This window comes from Myodes glareolus, chromosome 6 (assembly GCF_982192425.1).
Source record: "Myodes glareolus chromosome 6, mMyoGla1.1, whole genome shotgun sequence".
NCBI classification, from domain to species: Eukaryota; Metazoa; Chordata; class Mammalia; order Rodentia; family Cricetidae; genus Myodes; species Myodes glareolus.
Genome location: NC_142031.1, coordinates 94,878,550 through 94,899,983, shown reverse-complemented (window position 1 = coordinate 94,899,983; position 21,434 = coordinate 94,878,550). Strand labels below are relative to the sequence as shown.

The following is a 21,434-nucleotide window of genomic DNA, read 5'->3' as shown; positions in this document are numbered from 1 at the left end:
TCTCCCAACTCTGTAGGTCAATAACGCAGGAAGGTAACTGGTTTGTAGGTGAAGAGGTGCTGAATGCATTCCCCACAGACTCCCTAGAGAGGGTACAAGGGGACCAGCTGGGCAACAGGGAAGGAGAGGAAGGGCTCCTATGTAAAAGAACTCTCTTATGTATAGAGAACAAATCGCTGTGTTCCTGTTCATCTTCTGATTCCCTCCTAAATGAGTTAAAGTTGTTTGCACTAGGTGGCAAAAACAAACAAAGAAAAAATATAATCGGAACTATTAGGAAAACCAGAGACAAATTATTTCTGTTAGTAACAAATTTGGGCTTTAAAAAACCTTTGAAATGTTCCTAATTATGGCAATTTTTGATGGGTTACCGCTTGTTGATTGATTCCAAAGTTAAAGGCAGGCAGAGGTGGTGAGGTGTAACTTAGTCAGAGGGCGTATGCGTTGAATATTCACAGGCCTGGGTTTGATCCCTGGCCCTACGAAACAAAAAACCAAAACCAAAACAAACAAATAAAAAGAACCCAGTTAAGATGATGTCCAAAGATACATTCTTCTAAATGCTTACTGCTAATGAAAGAAAATATGTAGATTTATTTGAACCCTGGAAAAGTCAACCAAAGAGTTTGGCCTTTGCTCACACCAAAGCAGACACTCTGGTAACAGACAAATGTAGGTATCTAATGGACTTCAACTTTTATTCATTATTCATTTATTATTTTTGTTTATTCATATGTGTTTTCAGTTACATGCATGCCAAAGTAAACCAAGGAGGAAGTCATTTCTCACCATGTTTTGTTGAGGCAGGCTCTGGTTTCTCATCCCACACTGTACTCCAGGCTAGCTGCGATTACAAACGTGGGCCACCACATCCAGCTTTTCCTCTGGGTTTCTGGGATCAAATTTGGGTCATCATAGTGAATTCTGCCTGCAGAGCCATCCCTCAGTGATGGAATTTTTGCTTTCTATTTTGAGGTTATGTCCGTTACAGTGGTGGTTCTTAATTGAGACTTTACCCATAGGGATATTTGCCAGTGTATGAAGATGTCTATGACTGTCCCAGATGGAGGTAGGGTGTCTACTCAGCAGGGACCAGGGATGTCGCTGAACATCCTACAGCCCACAGGGCAACTGCCACAGGAAGAGTGAGCCAGCCTCAGATGTCAACAGTCTCCAACCTACTTTAAATTCGATTGAAAGAGCACATTGAAGAAGCTCCACGGGGGGGAAATGACCCCCCCAAAAAAAACAAAATAACAAACAAACAACAAAAAAAACCCCAAAAAACCCAACCCAAGATCATAATTGATAGATTAACCAATTAGAAAGTCATCCAAATTTCATTTACTTGTAGTATAGAAATAAAGCATTTAACTATTGTATAGAGTAAAGCTGTGCTTTTTAATATCCTTTGAAGAAAAACATTAAATGCATATAGTACTCCACTTGAGGTGGGGTGGACTGTTAGTTTTTTTTTTTTTAACCAGAGGACTGCACTGTACCAATGTCTGAACTCTCCTGCCTGTAAACTAGAAGAATATTGCCAGTCTTTGTTATTGTAAGCCTTCCTTGGGAGTGTACCAGTCAGCTTTGGGCCTCTGAACACTTGAGACTGTCATCTTACAAGCAAAAAAGTTTATGTGAGCTCACAGATTTTGAGGTTTCAGATTATGATCCATTGGCACCAGTGTTGTGGTCTCTGGTGGCCAATCATGGTGGAAGTATGGGACAGAATGAAACCTCTCACCTCATGGGCAGAAATTGAGAAGGTGGACCGTCCCATAATCTCCTCTCCCAAACATCTCTCTTACGCTTTCTATCATCTCAGTCCTATGGTAGGGAGTAAGCTGTCACCACACAGGCCTTGTGGGGACATTCCAGATGAAAACCGTAGCAAAAGGATACAACCGACTAGAGGTTTTGTAAAGGAGCTATAACTAACCCGTTGTCTGTGCTAAGGTGGGCACTCCTCTCAGTAGCCCTTGTGGGAGGGACTGTCCGTGGAGGCCTGAGCCAAGGTCAAAGTGGCACCTGGCCGAGGTGCTGAAGGCTCCCCGGTGGGAATAAGGAACAACACCTCTAGACCTTGAGAGAGAAATACATACTTTCTTTTCTTCCAGACAGAGCTTCTCTGTGTAGCCCTGGCTGTCCTGGAAGTCACTCTATAGACCAGGATAGCCTTGAACTCATCTTCCTGCTTTGACTTCCCAGAGATGGGATTATAGGCATGTGCTATTGTGCCTGGTCATACTTTTACAAGTGGCTATTTACACTGAGGTTGCTTATGTGCTGTTGGGAAGAGGTTACAATTTTAGCAGCTTAACTTTTCATGGCTCTGAAAAGCCAATGATGAGACTTAGTAAGATGACGCCTACTTGTTCTTTGTCCTGGGTGAATCCATTTGTTTGAAGCTGTATACATGTACTAGGACAAACAGTCTTGTCGCATTTCAGGAGTGGTCTTAAAATTTTATTTCAGGCCCCTTTGAGACCCTGGAGAAGAGTCTTGCCCTTGCACTATGCTCATGCACACAAATACAGGGGGGGCAGAAATGCCATGCCTGAATGACTGTCAGTGGATAGCAAAGCCATCTCTCCACATCTAAATGACAAATAGACAGCTTCATGGTAGAAAATCCACACTTCCATAGCTCGGTGCTTTACTTCAAAATCAGTTTTCTTTGGCATTCAGTTTGTGTGTCTCGGAGACACTCCCACCCCATTGTGAATCTGGCTTTTGATGCTTACTATAGTGTGATATTTTTCTTTCGGCCACTATCTTCATTGCTTGAACATGGCTCAGTCATTATCACTTTGGCCACAGGATCTTCTTTTGGAAGAAGGTGGCAAACTATGCAAAAAGTCCTCTTGAAAAGTGGAAATACACCTTGGGTCTCCCATTCCTGGAGTCTGTTTCTGAATTGGAGGTGTAGTTTACAGGGTGAACCGAAAATACTATCAAAAAACTTGAATGAACAGGAAGATGAAACTGGGTGGTGGGGAATCCATCCTGCAGCTGCTCTGGCCAGTACACAAGCATTCTGTTCTTTTTGGTTTCTCTTCATAGAGTAAAACAAAACAAAACAAAACAAAACAAACACAACCAAGGAGGAACCCAGTTCAACTTTCCAGTCAATAAGTACTTGTGATGTTGTGGAATATTAGTTGAAGGTGTGTCACATTCGTTTATCCTGTGGAACATTTATTTAACGATGCAAAGATGTGTCGCAGTCTTTTATGTTGCATTTGTTTAACTCTGTGAAGCTGTGATTGGTCTAATAAAGACCTGAATGGCCAACAACTAGGCAGGAGAAGAACAGGCAGAGCTGCCGAGCAGAGAGAACAAATAGAAAAAAAAAATAAAAAAAGGAAGAGCGAGAAAGGGAAACGGAGAAAGGACACCAGGATCCAGTCACCCAGCCACCTAGCAAGCCTCAGAGTAAGAAGTAAAGAAAGGTATACAGAATAGAAAAAGGTAAAAGCCCAGAGGTGAAAGGTAGATGGGATAGTTTAAGTTAGAAAAGCTGGCTAGAAACAAGACAAACTAAGGCCAGACATACATAAGAATAAGCCTCTGTGTGATTATTTGGGAGCTGGGTGGCAGCTCCATCAAAGAGTAAATAATAATAATAATAATAATAATAATAATAATAATAATAATAATAATAATACCCCAACTACATTGTGACTTTATTTTATTCAAGTGTTTATAGAACAACACACAGGAAGTGATCCTGAAAAGCCCACAGTGGGGAGCACATGTGACTTCTGCAAGCCTGTATGGAGAAGTCAGATGCCCCTGGTTGTAGTGAACAAACCCAGAATAACAGGAAAAAGAAGCGGGACGGAGTGTAACACTACACTCTCTATAGTGTACAGAACCGAAGAAATGTACTTCTAAGTGCAATGCGGTACGTTTTAGTTAAAGATAGCTCAATTCAATGGAAGTTTGCATCTTTCTTCATCTTCCTAGAATATACCAAGGGAAATGTTAGAAAACACTGATCCAAGTGATTCATTAGTGAATGCCATCGTACTGAGAACTTTTTTTTTACAGGTGTGTGTGTGTGTGTGTGTGTGTTTCTCTGTAGAAAGCATGGGTGTGAAATGCAGATGGATGTGTTTGTGTATATGTAGAGGCCAAAGGTTGGTTTTGGGCATTTTGCTCTACTCCTCCATTTTATTTACTAAGGCAGATTCCGCCACTGAGTCAGGTCTACGGACCCAGTCTGTATATCTTGTCTGTCATCTGTCTCACCGGCGCTGGGATTACAGGTGAGCTGTCGTGTGGGTGCTGGGGATCTGAACTCTTGTTCTCAGGCTTGTGTGCCCACCATTTATCCACGGATCTAGCTCTACTGCCTGAGAATTTATTAGGAAAGAAAAACACCGAAATCAGAGGAAATTGCAAACCTTGTAGTAATACAGACATTTAAGGGTAATAGGGACGAAAATAAATGATACCTTCTGCTGGGGAAGGCTGCTTGTTCCTTTCCTGGCTGATCAAACTCCCGAAATAATCACACAGAAACTATATTATTTAAATCACTGCTTGGTCAATCACTTAAGCGTATTTCTTGCTAACTCTTATATCTTAAATGAGCCCGTTTCTATTATTTTATATTTTACCATGAGGCTGGTGACCTACCGGCAAGGTTCCAGCTCGTGGGGCTCTCGTCTTTCTCCTCTGGCAGCTCCATGGCTTCTCCCTGACTCCACCCACTCTCTCTTTATACCTTTTCCAGCCTGGCTATTTTCTGTTAAGCCATTGGCTGAGAACAGCTTATTTATTTATTAACCAATAAAAACAACACATACACAGACGGACTTCCCATAACCTTCTTAGCCTCACAATTCTCAACAGACTGCTCTGTGCCCTGGTGAGAGATGAAATCTGACTTGCAGTTTGAGTGAGCATGAAGGGAAGCTTGAGGAAGCACAGCAGCTGCCTTGTCTTCCCCCTTATCTAATCTACATGTAAGACCATTCTGGGCCCCTGCAACTTGAAACGTCCTGCTTAGCTTTTGAATCTGTGAGGACCACCCAATGAGCCTAAGGTGGGGCTGGCAGAGGAAATGTCAAGAGCTAGCAAGCAGGTATCCAATTCTCTCCCTGCTTAGGAAAAAGACACTGCCTGTCCCTTCTGAAACTACCAAAGGAGGAAAGGCACATTATGGAATAAGTGACACTTGGTCTCCATCTCAGGGGACAACAGAAGGTAGTGAGGATTTAGGGCACCTGGGAGGCCCTTGCTGATTGGTTCAGTTAAATGCTGCCTTGTGGTTTGCAAACCTAGGATGTGCAGATCTGATTTTCCTACAAGAATCAGAAAAACTAGATGTCAAAGTGGAAGTTGAGTTTGTACATTGCTTCTACAAATAGCTAAAAAATTTTTGAAAAACTTTAGATGCCAGCTGCGGCACCAACAAATATAGCCATGGGCTGCGTTGTTCCATGAAGCCTCCAATCTGTACAAGGAGGTAGACTTGATTAGTGCACATGATCTTCACTGTCGGGAAAGGTTGGGGACTTGCCATTAATTATTCATCTGTCATTAGGTAGGTTCTCTCAGAGAAGGGGGAAATGTGCAAAGGCAATGGTGAGGGCAGTATCCATGACGTCGTCACAGGGATTGTGTTCTTCTATTCGCTGCTTCACACTAGGGACGGAGCTTGGGGTGGCTTTGCGAAGCAGGGCTGTGTTTTTGGACCTGTAAGCACATCTGTGAGAGACATGGCTGGTGTCATCCACGAGGCATTCTGACTGTCCTCTTACTGCCCACACAGTCCTCAGTTCAAAATTTGATGGAATGATTCGGACTTGGTCTGAGTTATAGCAAAAGTACCGTAGCTTGGAACTGTCCAGATGACAGAAGAGATTTTCGAGATTATTTTTTAAAAAATGTAGGTGGTTGGGCTTTTGTTCACATTTTATGAAAGTAATAACTGCCTTCTCCAAAAGCCAAACACGAAATTTTAGGACAGAAACTATCATGACAGACATAACCCTGCTGGGCACTGTGGCACATGTCTGTATTTGCCAGCACTCAAGAGGAGATTGAGGCAGAAAGTTTCAAAAACAAAAAAGAAGAAGAAATCAATCATGACAACATATTTGTTTGCAACACATAAAACTGGGACATGTTGGCTCTCAAGTGTTTCTTATTTTTCATATGTTGAGGTAGTTCTAGACAATTTGGTATTTTTCCTAGTCATTGAATGTTTTTACATGTGTGCACGCGTGCATTTCTGTGTGTGTGTGAACACGTGTGTGTGTGAACACGTGTGTGTGTGTGTGTGTGTGTGTGTGTGTGTGTGACTGCAGGCATGTTCATGCCGTAGTACACATGCACAGGTCATAGGACAACCTCGGGTGTAGTTTTTACCACCCACCTTGTCTGAGACTCTTGTTGACCACCGTGCACGCAGGCTAGTTGGCCTATGGGGAACCCGGATTTTCCTGTCCCTGTCTCTTATCTCACTGTGGGAACAGTGAGGGCATTTGTTGCCACCCCTGGCTTTATGTGGGTTCTGAGGGTCCAAACTCAGGTCCTCACACTTGCTTGTATGGCAAGCACTTGACTCACTGAGAAATCTCCCCATGCTATGTATTTTCTTTCTGGAACAATGAAAGAATGTAGTACCAAATGAGTGAGATGTTTACACACTTTAATTTGTATTTTTCAGTTTTAATTATACAACTAGATGTAACTTATGTTACATTTAGTGATGAGGAATTATCTTTTTACCTAAAATTCTGGTGAATACTGAATGTTTGTATGATTATTAAGAAGGCAGTAAGATAAACAATACAATCAATAAATACATGTTCTGTTTCTCTCTCCCTTTTTCCCTTCTTCCTTCCCTCCTTCCTTCCTTCTCTCTTTTCTTCCTTCCCTTCCTTTTCTTCCTTCCTCCCTTCCCCCCCCTCTCTCTTTCTTTCTTTCTTTTTTTTCTTTGAAACAGGGTCTCTCAATATAACCCTGGCTGTCTTGGAACTCTCTGTGTAGACCAGGCTGGCCTTGAACTCTCAGAGATCCATCTGCTTCTACTTCCAGAGCGCTGGGATTAAATGCATGTGCTACTAGACCTGTGGTACGTGCTCTGATTCCTGGGTTACAAATCAGAAGCAAATATGGAAAAGAAGCTGCTAGGCGTTTTGGTGAGATATAACTGGCAATGGTCAGATATTGTGGGAACTGGCACACTTGTAAAATCCCCACAGGTTACCGCAGAAGCTGTTGTGCTCTGGTTCTAAATTTACAACCAACTCGGTTTCGGTTACTATTTCAAGTCTTCAACATCTTTGTTGTGACCAGCAGGTCCATTCACAAGACTTTTAGTGAAGATAATTTCCTGTGTCATCCACCCTCAGACTTGGTTTCAGGGATGTTAGGAACTGGCAAGCATTATTCCTGGAATCTCATGGGGAACTTTAATCTAGAAAGACGGAGATAGAGGGAAGTGGACACAGTTTCTCATGAAGTAATAAAGTAGGAAACCGGGAAGTGGGCAGAGTAAGACTGGTGTGTCGGGCCATAAAAGAGGAATTAATGAATGAAAATTCCCTCAAATGTGAGCCCATTAGAATGCCTGGCGATGTCATTCTCTGTCCCCTGGGCCCTGCCACTGGCTTACTCAAGCTTTGAGACTGACACCTCCTGCTTATCACTCCTCTCTATTGGAGCCAAACCGGTCTTCTAAATGATCACAAAATATCTTTTTGAAAATCTTTGCCTGGTTCCCTATTGAGTTACATAGCTCTAGAATCTTAGCCATGGTATAAAAAACCTTTGATAAACGACCCCTTGCCCCAGGCTCAATCCAAGCCCTCCCTATGCTCCTCCATGCATTAGAATATTATGAATTGTTTTCATAGTCCCCTCTGCACGTTGTCTTTTACTATTTTTAAAGTGCCACTCCACCCGTGACACGTTTTAGACTGGCAATAGCAAATGCACTTTTCAGCAATTCTCCACCCTCCAAGACTTTCCAGACAAGACTTTGGCACCCCGTGAAGTGGTTTCCTTTCTGCGGTGTATGATTTATAAGGCCGCCTGGATCTGCCTCCCTGGGAGTTTCCAAAGAACAGGACTGCACTTTTAGAGACCCTCTGTGCAGAAGTGTGCCTGATACCTCAATGTGGATCTCTCTCTCTCTCTCTCTCTCTCTCTCTCTCTCTGTGTGTGTGTGTGTGTGTCTCTCTCTTCCAACATGTTTTTTTTTTTTTCTCTTTCAACATGACCTTTAAACTTAGGGTTTGTTTCTGCTTCTTCCCATTTCTTGGTCTCCTCTAACTGCTACTTCATGAAAAACTTATCTTCTGTTCCTTCTGCCCTGTCTCTCCACCTCTCCATGTTAGAAGACCATCAGATTCCTGACTCTCCGAAGTGTGTAACTTTGGAAGCTAGCCGTAACCAACCAGCACTTCCAACTTCTAAACTAGTGGTTTTTAACCTGTGGGTCGTGACTCCTCTGGGATTGTACACCAGATGACCCTGCATAACAGATATTTACACAATTTACGATTCACAACAGTAGCAAAATTACAGGCATGAGGTAGCAATGGAGTAATTTTATGGCTGGGGTCAGCACAACGTGGGGAACTGTGTTAAAGGGTTGCAACGTTAGGAGGGTTGAGAACCAAGCTCTAAATGCTTGAGAAATCCCAGAGTTCTTTGCAGTATGTTGACAGATCTGCCTCTATTGGGCTCCCGTCTCCCATATGTAAATATGTTGTTAATCCGTATATAATATTGTCTTAATGGGAGGAAACTGTATTTTAAATTTCAGAAATCTACCTTGCAAATTCTGTTGGGAAGGGTTCACAAGTCCAGGACTTCTCTATTTTAAAATTGTGTCGTGGTTCGCGCTCTCCAACTTTCCACATGTGAATACTTTTGTTCCGGCATGTGAATACTTTTGTTCTGGTGAGGAAGATGGAGTGGTTTCTTTCTTGTTGGACACTGGCAGTGAACCTTATGGAAACTAAGTGGGACCTGTGGTACCACAGAATGTTCTAGTATTTTTGGTAGGTATGAGCTATGATTTCAGGAGCCAGGAAGTTGATGTCTTAGCTGTGGGGATGAGCCATGTTGCAGCCTCTTGACTGTTTCCCTTCCTTTTAGAAAAAAAAATAAGAAGAAGAAATACTTGTGATAGGAAGAATACCTGAACTAAAGAGAGAACAGCAGTGTCATTAAGAGGAACCCTCCAGTTGGATGCTTCAAGCTGTCTAAATGTAACTAGGAGCAAAGGAAGAATTTAAAAGACTCTTTTTTTTTTTTTTAGTTCTTATGTTTGGCTTTTAGTCAGTTCCAATAAAAAGTCTAGCTCCAAATCCCCGATTCAGAAGCAATTTAAACCGAGATTTTTACCGTCTCATAAAAGAGTACTATAAACACGCAGGTTTCTAAATAGGAACAAGTGTTTTCACTTATGTGTCAGCACAGTACAGCTTCAGCTGGAGAAGGAAAGTAATCCTCATTACCGGTTTTGGTGACTTTATTATCTGTGCACATGAAACTGGTATCAAAAAGTTGAAAAAAAGTTTATCTTTTAAAACTTATCACTGACAATGATAAAATTGCCGAGGTCATAAAATTAGTAGCGACAATAAAGCGCTCTATGTCCCCTTGTGTTATTCTTTTTTAATTTAGTTTTACGCTATACATGTGTGTGCTGTGCCTACATGTGTGTTTGTGCACCACATGCATGCCTGGTACCCGTGGAGACCAGAGAGAGGACATCAGATGCCCTGGACCTGGAGCTTATTGTGAATTGCCCTATAGGTGGGTGCTGATAATGGAGCCCGAGGCCTCTGGAAGAGCAGCCAGTGCTCTTGACTAAGCACTGAGTCACCTCTCCGGTCCCTACTCTGTCTTGATTAAGTGTTAGGTTAGTATATAATGTGATGAGTCTCATTGTGACATCTTCACACATATGTGTCACTAGACTCTGTTAGCATTTGCTCCCATGTCCCCTCCCCACCCGGGCTGAGTCCCTCCCTTTCCCAGCTACTTTCTCATCACGTGTTTTCTTACCACACACCTTTGGTCACTCTTTCCATTTTCCATGCTCCTCTCTCATGTTCATCTTCCTAATTTTGTGACCTGCGATCCCTATGGTTTTTTTTTTTTATACGGTTTCATTTATTTATGCAGTTTTGTTATATTCGAGATTGGAATCTAGCTACATCACCCAGTTTCATCTCAAACTTCTGGCCTTAAATCAGTCTCCCAGATAGCACCACCACTCCTGGCTTGATTTGGGCATTTTTCAAAATTCACAAGTGAGTTAGTCATGGTGGAATATGCCTAGAATCCCAGAACTGGGATTCTGAAAGGAGGAGACCCATGAGTTCCTGTAACATGAAGGCCAGCTTGTTGGGGTTTCTGTCCCGCCCGGTACCCCACAGCCGGCAAATCCCAAAGAGAAATCACACACAGGACTCCATAAGGTTATAAACTGATTGTCCCATTAGGTCAGGCTTCTTGTTAACTCTTATTACTTATGTTACCCCATTATCCTTATCTACATTAGCCACATGACTCCGTACCTTTCTCAGCTGGGCAAGTTACATACTGCCTCTTCGGTGGTCTGCGCAGGAGTGACTAGGGAGTTTCCTGCTTCCCAGAATACTCCTAGTCTCTTTGCTCCACCCCTACTTCCTGTCTGGCTTTCCTGCCTATACTGCCTGCCTGGCCAATCAGCGTTTTATTAAAATATGATTGACAGAATACAGACAATTCTCCTGCACCAAGTTCCAGGATAGCCTGGACTACACAGCAATCTCAAAACCGGCTTGTACAAACTGCAACCCTGTCTAAGAAAGCAAACAAACAAACCAAAAGATGAGTAATTTCGTTAAATCCCAGGCCTGGGTGGCGGGTGTGGTCTAGTGGTAGAGCACGTGTCCAGAATGTGTGAGTGGGGTCGGGAAAAGGGGAGGGGTGGGGCAAGGAATCAGCTCAGCATTCATCTCATGAGGGTTCGCTGCATTTTGGTAACAATTAATAAGATTTGGAGTGCATTTTTATTTACTGCTGGAGTGCTGGGGAAGGGCAGGGCCTCTAGAGTGGATTTTTTTGTGGGGTAAAGGTGGGAGATAAGAAGCTCAGACAGTGACTGACATGGAAAACACTACAAGTGACCCTTTCCCCGTGCCTTCCTCCGCTGCCACCATCCTCACCATCATCGCCATCATCGTCATCCTTGCCATCATCAAATCATCAAATTTACAGGCATGTAGCTGTTCCGGGCGACTTCATACCAGATCCTTCTAGGGTGTTAGGACCACCAACAGGATTACTGTGAGGATAAGATTGGCATCTTGAGAAGAAAATACTGATTCTTTTTATTATTATTATTATTTTATTATAAAAGAATTATTTTGTCCAAAGTCACAAATCTTAATTTCCGGGGGTCAAACATTTCCTAGCTGCTCTCTCACTTTGGAATGTTATTTTTACTTAGAATATGGGGTTAGCACGGTAAGTCCTAAACCTTTGGTGTGGATGAATGTGTCTGTATGCCCCCTATCCACGGGTGTCCACAGCATGCGTAACATGTGGGTATGGCTTTACTTCACACTTAGTTCCTTCCAACTGCCAGGAAAACACCTCTGAGTTGGACTTTGGAGTTTCATGGTTTATTACTAGAGTGTTCCCTGGACTTCCGTATTCAACTTGCATCTGCTAGCACAAGTGCAGTAATTTGACTGCATTAAATGCAAGCAATTAAGGAGAAAACACACAGCTGAACTTTGCTATTTCATTGCTACCCCCGCCGCTTCCCCAAATGTAACGAGGTCTTGTGAGTGAGACGAACTCTGAGCTGCTCCTGTTTGGTACTTGGTACCAGTGTTCCCCTGGGTTGCCAAGGCTCCGTAACAATGAAGCTTATTCATTTATAGACAATAAAGCCAGTGATAGCTGCTTAAGGGTCAGCACAGGGAGTCGTGAGCATGTGTTCTCGACAGTGCCTAGAAATGGATTTAATCAGATCATGGGCAGGAGGAGAAATTTTGGAGTCAGACTTGGGATTTTGGGAATTTGAGGGTAGTATGCTATTGGACAATCAAGTCAACCTCTTTAGGCCTCTATATTGCTACTTATGCCATAAAGATAATAATACTTACTTAGCCTTTTGGATTTTATTAGACTAGCTATCACATAGATACTCCCCCAGCAATGTCACATTCGTGCTGTATTTCTAGCAATAAGTGCTGTTTTTACATGCTATTATTGCTTTATTTTTTAAGAAAAAAAATTCAGGACAAAATATCTTACTAATTTTAGTTAATATCCTATTAGTTTAGTAAAATCTTTTAGAAGAAAATGACGAGTGAACAGGTAGCACATAACTTAAGACCCAGGAAAATCTTATTGAACAAGCCTGTCAAAGGCAAGAACAGAAAGTTGTTTCAGAGTTGAAGAATACACTATTTTTATGTTCGATGACCTTTGGACTCAGACTCAGCCATGCAAAATGTGGGGATTTTATTCTTTATGTTATCCTTTATGGCCTATGGACAATGATTTACCCTTGCTCTGAACACAGGGCACATCCTCCATGATCCAGCTCCTCCTGCAGATCTGCGACACAAACAGCTTTGACAGTGATGAGAACAGAACTGACGGAGCATGCTGGGAAAGCAACTGATGAGAGGAAGCAGGGTAGAGAGAGGAATCCAAAGAACCCAGTGAGGGATGAGCCTGGAAAAGCTGGGACTGAAAGCTGAAGTAACAAGACCAAAGTTGAAACAACAATAACAAAAACAAAAGCAAACAAACAAACAAAAACTAACTAGAAAGTGGGAACTAGCAAGAGACTAGCAGCGCTGCTTTGTAGTTGTGTCTGTTTGCTTGTTTATTCAATCTTTTTAAAGACGGCAGCTCATGAAGGTACCAGAGGGTAAATGGTTAGCCAGAGACGTGGGACGCCCAGTTGGGAATGTGGTGATCATGGTCGGTGATTGGTTGTAGCTGCCAGATGAAATAACCTGAATCAACTCAGTGGATAAGAGAGAAGTGATTTCTCTGTTATTGGGTGGTTGCATTTCCCCATCTTTGTTGCTGTTGTTGTTGAGGCAGTATTTTATTTGTCCCAGGCTTGCCTTGAACTTATTGTTTAAGAAGATGATCATGAACTCATGATCCTTCTACCCCTACCTCCAAAGTGCTGGCAATACTGGCATGTGTCACCATGCTGTTTATATCAGTGGTTCTCAACTTTGCTAATGTTGCAACCCTTTAATACAGCTCCTAGGGTTCCGGTGAGCCCTACTTCATAATTGTAAATTTGTTACACATATTTGATATGTAATATAAATATCTGTGGGTTTTGATGGTCTCAGGCAAGCCCTGAGAAAAGGTCATTTGATCCCCCTAGGAGTTCATGACCCAGAGGTTGAAAACCACTGGTTTACAGTGCTAGGGATCAGACCCAGGACTTTGTGTGCATGCTAGACAGGTACGGTAGCAGCTAAGATATAGCTGCAGCCCCCAGTCACCGTCCTTGCTATATGCTTCTTCGGTTTCTTCTCCGTACCATAACTATAAGAAATCTTAAGATTCCACAGTGATCCCACTTCTCTCCTCTTCACTGTTAGGACCATAGTTTCCCCTCGTCCTTTGTCCTGTACTCCACTGTAGCTAACGCTGTTCCTCGTGACTTAACTACTTCTATCTCTAGTCCTGTCCCTTGCCACAGTCTACTTTCAGTTGTCCCAAACGTCTTTCACACCCTCCCCATTGCTGTCTTCTTGCCCACTCTTTGCCTAACTAAAACTCTCTCAGGTCCTAGACTCAGTAAGCGCCCCCTCCCGACACACTCTGTCGATTATTTTACTGTTGTTACCGCTTCTCCAGCTCTTTATTACAGCTCAGAGACAAGAACTGTGTGTCTCCAGGTCATCTTCTCCGTCCCCTTGTCCTTCGGCAGCCACACTAGTACCTTGCTTAGCATCTCATATTTAATACATCCTTAGTATTTGTCACATAAATCACCTGGCAGAGCCTTAGACTTATTTCTTTTACAGAATTCAGGATTAAGGCTTTTTAATAACAGTGCCTGTTTTGGTATAGAATTTAGGTACTTACAAAAAATTATCTCCATATGAAGGTCAGATATACATAAAATAAAAAAAAAAGTGTGTTTTGTTGGACAAGGTTGCACTCATCAGATAGAGGCAGGCAGATCTCAAAGGGTTTGTGGCCAGTCTGGTCTACATAGTGAGTTCTAGGACAGTCAGGGATACAGAGTGAGATCCTGTTCTCTTCCCCCAAAATAATTGCAATAAGAAACACACAAACAAACCATGTTCATATATGTATAGAGATATTGTGTACTATGAGAAGAGAGGGTCTTTAAGAGATTTTGTTGAATCTTTTCTGGAAAGAGAAATTGTTGTAGACAAGGCCATCTTTGGGAATTCTAATATGGCTAGCATCATTTCAAACTACTCCTTATTAGATATGGCATTTCACCTTATAAATCCTGCTCTCCTGGAGTTAGGAGAAGCCCTTGGTGAGGTGTTGGTGTGGGATCACTGTGGGATTGGTATGGGGTTGGTGTGTTCCCAGGCACCACTAGGAATTTAGTCTACAGCCTGACATCTTTCTCAGCTTTGCCTTGAGAATTTTCAGGAACAGCATTCCAGTACTGATAAGGTCATCTACCCAGGGCGCACAACTCCAAAGCAATGATACTTTTCTTTCCATTTTGCTTTTTATCTTTAAATGCCACCACTTCTTGCCACGCCTATAAATTGGTTCTATACTCAAATTCAGTACTCAATTTAAGAGACTTCAGGTTTAAGTAAAACTTTGCACATGTGACCAGTAATGTTGAAATCAGATTTTTCTTTTTGAAAAGTTCTAAGTCAAGAGCCTGAAGTGCTCATTTACAGCTATAGCTATTAATTAAAACTTGCACGAGATTGGCCTCTGCTTACTGCTCTTAAAATTGTGTGCATGTGTGATCATCCTAGCTAAACTTAGGGGAATATATTTTGATGATAGCGTCTTCAACAAGTTAGATTAATGCAAGTCTTCTTGCTATATGAATATTGTGCCTTTGAAACTATGCTTGACAAAATCATTTAGAATGATTTTTTTTCTTGAAAATAATTTAAACTATCAACACTATAGTAAGTTCTAAACTACCAGGAGACTCAAGAACCCAAGCTACAACAACACTGACATTCCTGTTGAGACAATCCCATGTGATTTAGGGTCAGAGTGATATAAACCACACCAAAGTGCTTCAGAATTTGTTAACATTCTGTGTCAATTCTTGGAAACTCTAAATGAGTAATTCATGGAGGAAAGTATATAACTGAAGTAAGGTTTTACATTATGTGCATAAAACTAAAACAACAACAACAAAGCAAACTATAATGGTAAAAATAAAATGGCGCTGTTCGCTGAGGAGTGGCAGTGGGCAGCGGGCCATGAAGGCAACAGGGTCTCAGGAAGGGAGCCGCATGGACGGTGAGAAACCTGGGCAGGGCAGCCAGTCCCATGAGGGCAGCCAGTCCCATGAGGAGCCACAGCCCCTGCAGGTGAGAGACAGATAAATAGGCACACCATGCAGAGTGAGGTTGGATATTTATTTAGTGAATTAAGGAAGGGAAAGGGGAGAAGGGAAGAAGGAGGAAGAACAGAGAGAGGCAGAGAGACAGAGAGAGAGAGAGAGAGAGAGAGAGAGAGAGAGAGAGAGAACCAGATGGGGCAGGGGAAAGGAACCATGGCAGCAGCTACCTCTTCAGGGGAGAGACAGAAAAGGAAGGGGCTCAGACTGGAAGCAGAAGGAAGATCTGCCTGCCTTGGCAATGGATGGGGGTGGAAGTGGGCGGAGCTTGTTTCTTAAAGGGATAGGACAGACCATTACACAAACAAACAAAAACACATATGAGTTGTTTTAAGGTAAATATAATAATTAAATTCTATTTATTATTTGCCAGGGATAGGGTGGTCCACATGCTATGGCATGTGTGTGGAGATCAATTTTGTGGAGCCTTTTCCCTCTCTCAAATTTTACCTGGATCTAGAGTGTTAAACTTAGGTCTTCCAGCCTTTGTAGAAAATACTACAATCCGGGCCATTTCACAGGCCCCTAAAAAGCAGAATTTTAAAACTGTCAACTGATTAAAACATAATCATGCCACCAAATGACTATTTTGAATAAGTTTTTCTTTTATTTGATCTTAAGGTTAAAGTTCACACCAAATCTCAATCATCACATAGACCTCAGGGAATAACTTTGCGATGCTTCAGCATCAGGTGGGTTTTTTTTAGAGTTTCCACTTACTAACTGGGTTCTTTTCTGACTGATGTTTTGTTTTCTTTTTCAGGGTTTCCAGAGCACTTATAATTTGAGTTGAATGAACCAGTTCTTCAGTCTTGATGCCCTTTCTGGGGATGACAACTTGACATCTTTTCAGGCCGGGAACTTTATCTGTATGAAAATAGATTGTGAGTGCTTTTTAAAACAAATCTGTTAAGATTATATAAGAAGCAACTCTAACTACACCCAGCAGGACAAAGGAAGCACACCCTGATATTAGTGAGAGCTATATGTTTGCATGATGAGATTATAGGTAATGTCTTTCCTTACCATTCATTTTAAGACACAAATGCTATTGTTTTTGCAAGGTGGAATCTTTGTTTTGGAAAATGTGTTTATAGACACAATAAAGCCCACATGAGTGAAATGTGATCACAGGTAAATGTGCAGGAGACAAGGATAAGTAGAGACACAGACAGGCCTAATGATTGCAGAAACAGATTGTAACCCAATAGGCCAGTGCACTTGGCCCATTACAAGTCAGATTCTTCACTGCTCACAAATACAGCTCCGAATACAGTGACAGGTCTTTAGTATAGGGTTCTTTCTAATCACTTGTGGGGAACTCAACACTTCCAAGACAACTCAAGAATCATTTTGGGGTTTGGTCTGAAAAACCACTTAAAGCCACAAACTGCTATTTCCAGCTCATTGTTCAGTCTCAACTTTTAAATACACTAATGGAGCTTACATTAGAGAAAATTCGGGGAAGTGCTGTCCAGAAGGTCCTAGAAAAGGTATGAAATTCTTATTATGACTATGGATGGACCCTGTTAAACATAAAAGACTGACAGGAATTTTTAAAGTTAATTTAAATTAGTGAATCATACCGAAAAAGCAAAAAACCAAAACCTCTCAAGAATTCATGGGATCTCTAATTCTCTCCCAAATTTGTGCATATTCGGACAAACTTTGGGCAATCTTTTTACTCTATTTATTCATAAAAACACTCATTCACAACATTAAATATGTTTTGAGGAATTTTCTATGGAGAGTTATGATCTTAGGCATTTGAAGAAAATTGAACCCAGGAAGAGAGTTAAGGCATGTTGAGCCAGAGGTAGCATGGGGAGAGAGGTGGTTTTGGTGAAGGTAGGTGGTCAGGAAATGTTTGCTGATGAGATACCTTTGTTATGAGGTGTAGAAGAGTCACCTCTGCATAACTGTGTGTGTTCCCTTCCTGTTGTTCTCAGGAAGCCATTCTTTTTATCCTCCAGAAAGGACCCTAGGCACAAAGACATGATTGTATAGAATGAATTGACAAGAAATTTTCTTTTCTTTCATCTGGAATTAGATGAAGCCCATAGGCTCAATATATGCCCAGTGTATAGATTCACCCAAATGCTATCCTTTGCCGACTTCACTGAATTAATACAGCCATGTCTTTGGACATTAGACATTGTTCCCCCACGCCTTCTGCAGCCGACTGTGAGCCTGTAGAAGGCAAAGACAGAATGATTCCTTCCTTCACCTGGGTAGCTTTTGTTTCTAACACATTGCCTGATGCTCATTGACCGCCAGTCAAAGTAAACAACACTGGAGAGGGAAATAAACCTTGACTCAAACAGCTCTCCAGAAGAGTCTCTAATGGCTTTATTTATATACCCCACTATTCAAAGTGGATACTGCTTTACAGCGCTGTGGCCTCTGTGCTTCTCCATGTCCTATGATGATCTGGCATCAGAGGCTGGCTCGATGAAATAAGATGGTGTCGTCTTCCTAACAGTAATAATTATGATGGCATCCTCTCTCTGAGATGCTGTAGAAAAGTAATGCCCTTAATACTAGATTAGGGGACAATGTGGTGACAGCTCACAGGATTCACATCTGGGAGAATCGGACGAGGGAAAGGGAGGCCAGAAGTTTTGTTTTAATATGGGGATTTTGCTTTTAGGCCTGAAAGATGGGATATCTTGAATCAAACTTTGAGTCTCTGTGAAGTCTATCTCTATGTAGAGAATAATAATTGCTGCCTCCCAGCATCATTATGAAGGCCTCGTCAACAAAGTTGGGGAATATCACTAAAGCGTCTAGTGTTGTTTGGAATGAGAATGGCCCCAGAGGCTCATACATTGGTGGAACTGTTTGGGAACGATTAGGAGTTGTGGCCTTTCTGGAAGAGGTGTGGCACTGGGGGTGGGATTTGAGATTTGTAGCTAGCTCTCCCTCTGCCTTGGGATTGTACATCAGGTTGTAGTCTGTTCAGAGCACCCCTGCCTGACGCCATGTTCCTCACCATAGTGGTCATAGACTCTAACCCTCTGGAACCATGAGCCCCAATAAATATTTTCTTTTATAAGTTGCTTAGGTCACGGTGTCTCTTAACAGCAATAACAATGTACCTAAGACAAGTACTCATAGTGATAATATTGCTATTAGCAAGTTTAGGAGAAGTTTAGACTTTTCTTGTAGTTGTGGGACATACATGATCAGTGAGGGTGAGGCTTACAACTACATTGGTATTCCAAAGTGTATGTCCCTAAATACATCTGCAGTGCCATTAAACTGAGTAAAGTGTGTGACATTCCTGAACGCCTCGTTATGTAAGACTAAGAAGAAAGTGCAAGATATCATTTAAAAAATTGTTCAGCTGCAGAAAGGCATGGTGTTTAAGGCAGAGCACCTCTGGGCTCTCACATACCAGTGCACACTAAGGGACGTTCTAGCCAGCTGTTTTATCTTACGGCAATTGCGATCATCTGCCAGTCTGTACTTCTTGTAGAAAATACAGTCAATGGCAGTTGGGCAGGCCTGAGCAAGCTAGGAAAGCCATCCTTGGATGTGGTCTAAATCTGGTCTGAAACAACCTTCTCTTCTTCTTCGTTTAGAGTTTTCTTGCACTATAATTAGGAAGAGAGGCTCCCACAGGGTGCGGGAACCTCTGGCTGCTACAACTATGGAGATGATCTGTCTCCTGCTGGAAATGTCTCCAGGCTTTTGACAACGGCTAAACAACCATGGGGTCCAGCGGCCTCGGGAAAGCAGCGACGCTAGATGAACTGCTCAACACGTGCATTGAGATGTTCGGTGTGTCCCCTTCCTCCTTGGTCCCCTTGTATATCTTGTGGATACCGCTTGCTTCAGCTCACATGCAGGTTCCTTTGTATATCTTGAGGATACCGCTTGCTTCAGCTCACATGCAGGTTCTTCCTGGAATATGTTTCCGTCTCGATACCTTGGTGTCAGAGGGTGGACCCATTCTGTCTCTCCAGTTCCACTGGCTTCTGTATTTAATTTCCTTTCCTGACCATGACTCATACTCCAGACAAACTATCTACTTACTTCTAGGATATTCCCTGTGTCATTTTCTACTTCCATATTTTTCTCCTTTCATTAGAATTCTCTTCGAGGTCATTAGTTGTCCTTCTAAATAGTCATAATTCCTAATAACCTCTCAGAAATGGTGCTAACTTCTACCCTCCCACTTCTCAGTGTATATTTGCATGCATGTGGTACACGCTACAATGGTGATTGCTTTGTTCTGACTTGGGTTTCTCTGTATGTGTACGTACTGCACAACCCACTATAATCTTCATTTGTATATCTTTCATATATATCTATGCACCTTTGTAGTGGCATTTCACTTATATTTTAATAAATAAATTATTTATTTATGTATTAATAACAATAACTTATTATTGCTTGAGGATCAGAAAAGTAGAACAGTCACATTGGCCAGCCTTATAGGACAGGCAGCAATGACACAAACCTTTAATCCCAGTAGCCATGCCAGCTTGCCATAGAAACCAGGTGGGAGTCATGCAAGCCTTTAATCCCAGAACTAGAGAGGATTATAAAAATGGGAGGAGACAGCTCTCAGTCTCATTCTGAGATTCCTGGAGGCAGGATTGCCATTTTCATACTGAGGTCAAGTTAAGAGCCAGTGGTTGGCTATTTTGCTTTTCTGGTCTTCAGGTTGAACCTCAATATCAGTCTTTGAGTTGTTATTAATTGTGCTTCACACATTTGTTTTGCTGTTTGTGTATCTATTTTATCATTGAGCATTGGAGTCACTCAAGAGAGCTTTGTTCAATTAGTTTACCAATTTAATTTCTTTAATTGATAGAAAATCAGAAGTAAGCCAGAGTAGGGCGATTGGATAAAATATAGAATGACTGTGGTCAGCAAGTCCCTTGGTCTGAGTTTGATTCCTAAAGCTCACACGGTAGAAGGAGAGAAGTAATTCCTGAAAGATGTCCTCTCTCTTCCACACATACAGCACCCCTGCCCAAATAAATAAATGCGACATGATCACTCACATTTGAATTTCAGACAATCAACATGTTTTTTGTATGTCTCAAATATGCCAAGGCCATATCTGTTCTAACAACTTAATCACTATTTATTTCCAATTCAAATTTACTTGGGTGTCCTGAATTTATTTTTGCTAAATTTGTCGGTGGCAAAGCAGAAGAATGGTGACACCATCTACATTAGCTTGCAAGGAAATACCAGCAGACGTTGGAGGTAAAAAAGATAATTGGAGAGATGGCTGAGAGATGACTTGAAGGTTAAGAGAGCATGCTGCTCCTAAAGATGATAGAGTTCAGTTCCCAGAAGCCATGTCTGACGGCTCACAACTGTATGGTACTCCCATTGCTACCTCTGGCTTCATGTGCACATACCCACACATATATACATAATTAAAAATAAATCTTACAAAATATAACGGGGCTTATGGGTTGTTGACACTGTAGTCTCTCAAGTGATATTAAAGGAAGAAGAGATTAACCCTGCCATCTCTTCACCTCTTATTTTACTTTCCACAGATGACAATGGAGAATTGAATGACAGCTATTTGCCAAGAATCGTTCTGCTGATGCACCGATGGTATTTATCTTCCACCGAACTGGCAGAAAAACTCCTCTGCATATATCTTTTCAACTGCTGTGTGATGTTTATAGCCATAAATCAAGTTCTGTATTTAGATAGTCTATCTAAAGCCGGTAAATTAAGATGAATAAATAAATGGTCTTATTTGGTCAGTCATCCAGAAGTTTTGAGACTATATAGATGTTAGATGAGACATCAGGATGATGGACCGAATAGTTAGCTAAATATTTGGTGTTTTGGCTGAACTTGAATA

General features: G+C 41.8%; 1 protein-coding gene across 8 annotated transcripts in view; it reads left to right on the top strand.

The window, feature by feature from the left end:
* Positions 1 to 21,434, top strand: part of Rasgrp3 (RAS guanyl releasing protein 3) — a 100,857-nt gene that overhangs the window by 42,833 nt on the left and 36,590 nt on the right. For 4 of the 8 annotated variants that reach the window (XM_085691027.2, XM_085691026.2, XM_048416061.3 and 1 more), the window contains 2 exons: positions 16,356 to 16,476; positions 21,118 to 21,220. In XM_085691027.2, the coding sequence (XP_085547153.1) occupies positions 16,386 to 16,476; positions 21,118 to 21,220 (194 nt within the window). In that variant the 5' untranslated portion in view covers positions 16,356 to 16,385. Of the gene's footprint in view, positions 1 to 16,355; positions 16,602 to 19,176; positions 19,376 to 21,117; positions 21,221 to 21,434 lie in introns of those variants that run through there. The other 4 variants (XM_085691030.2, XM_085691029.2, XM_085691028.2 and 1 more) reach the window with 2 other exon arrangements.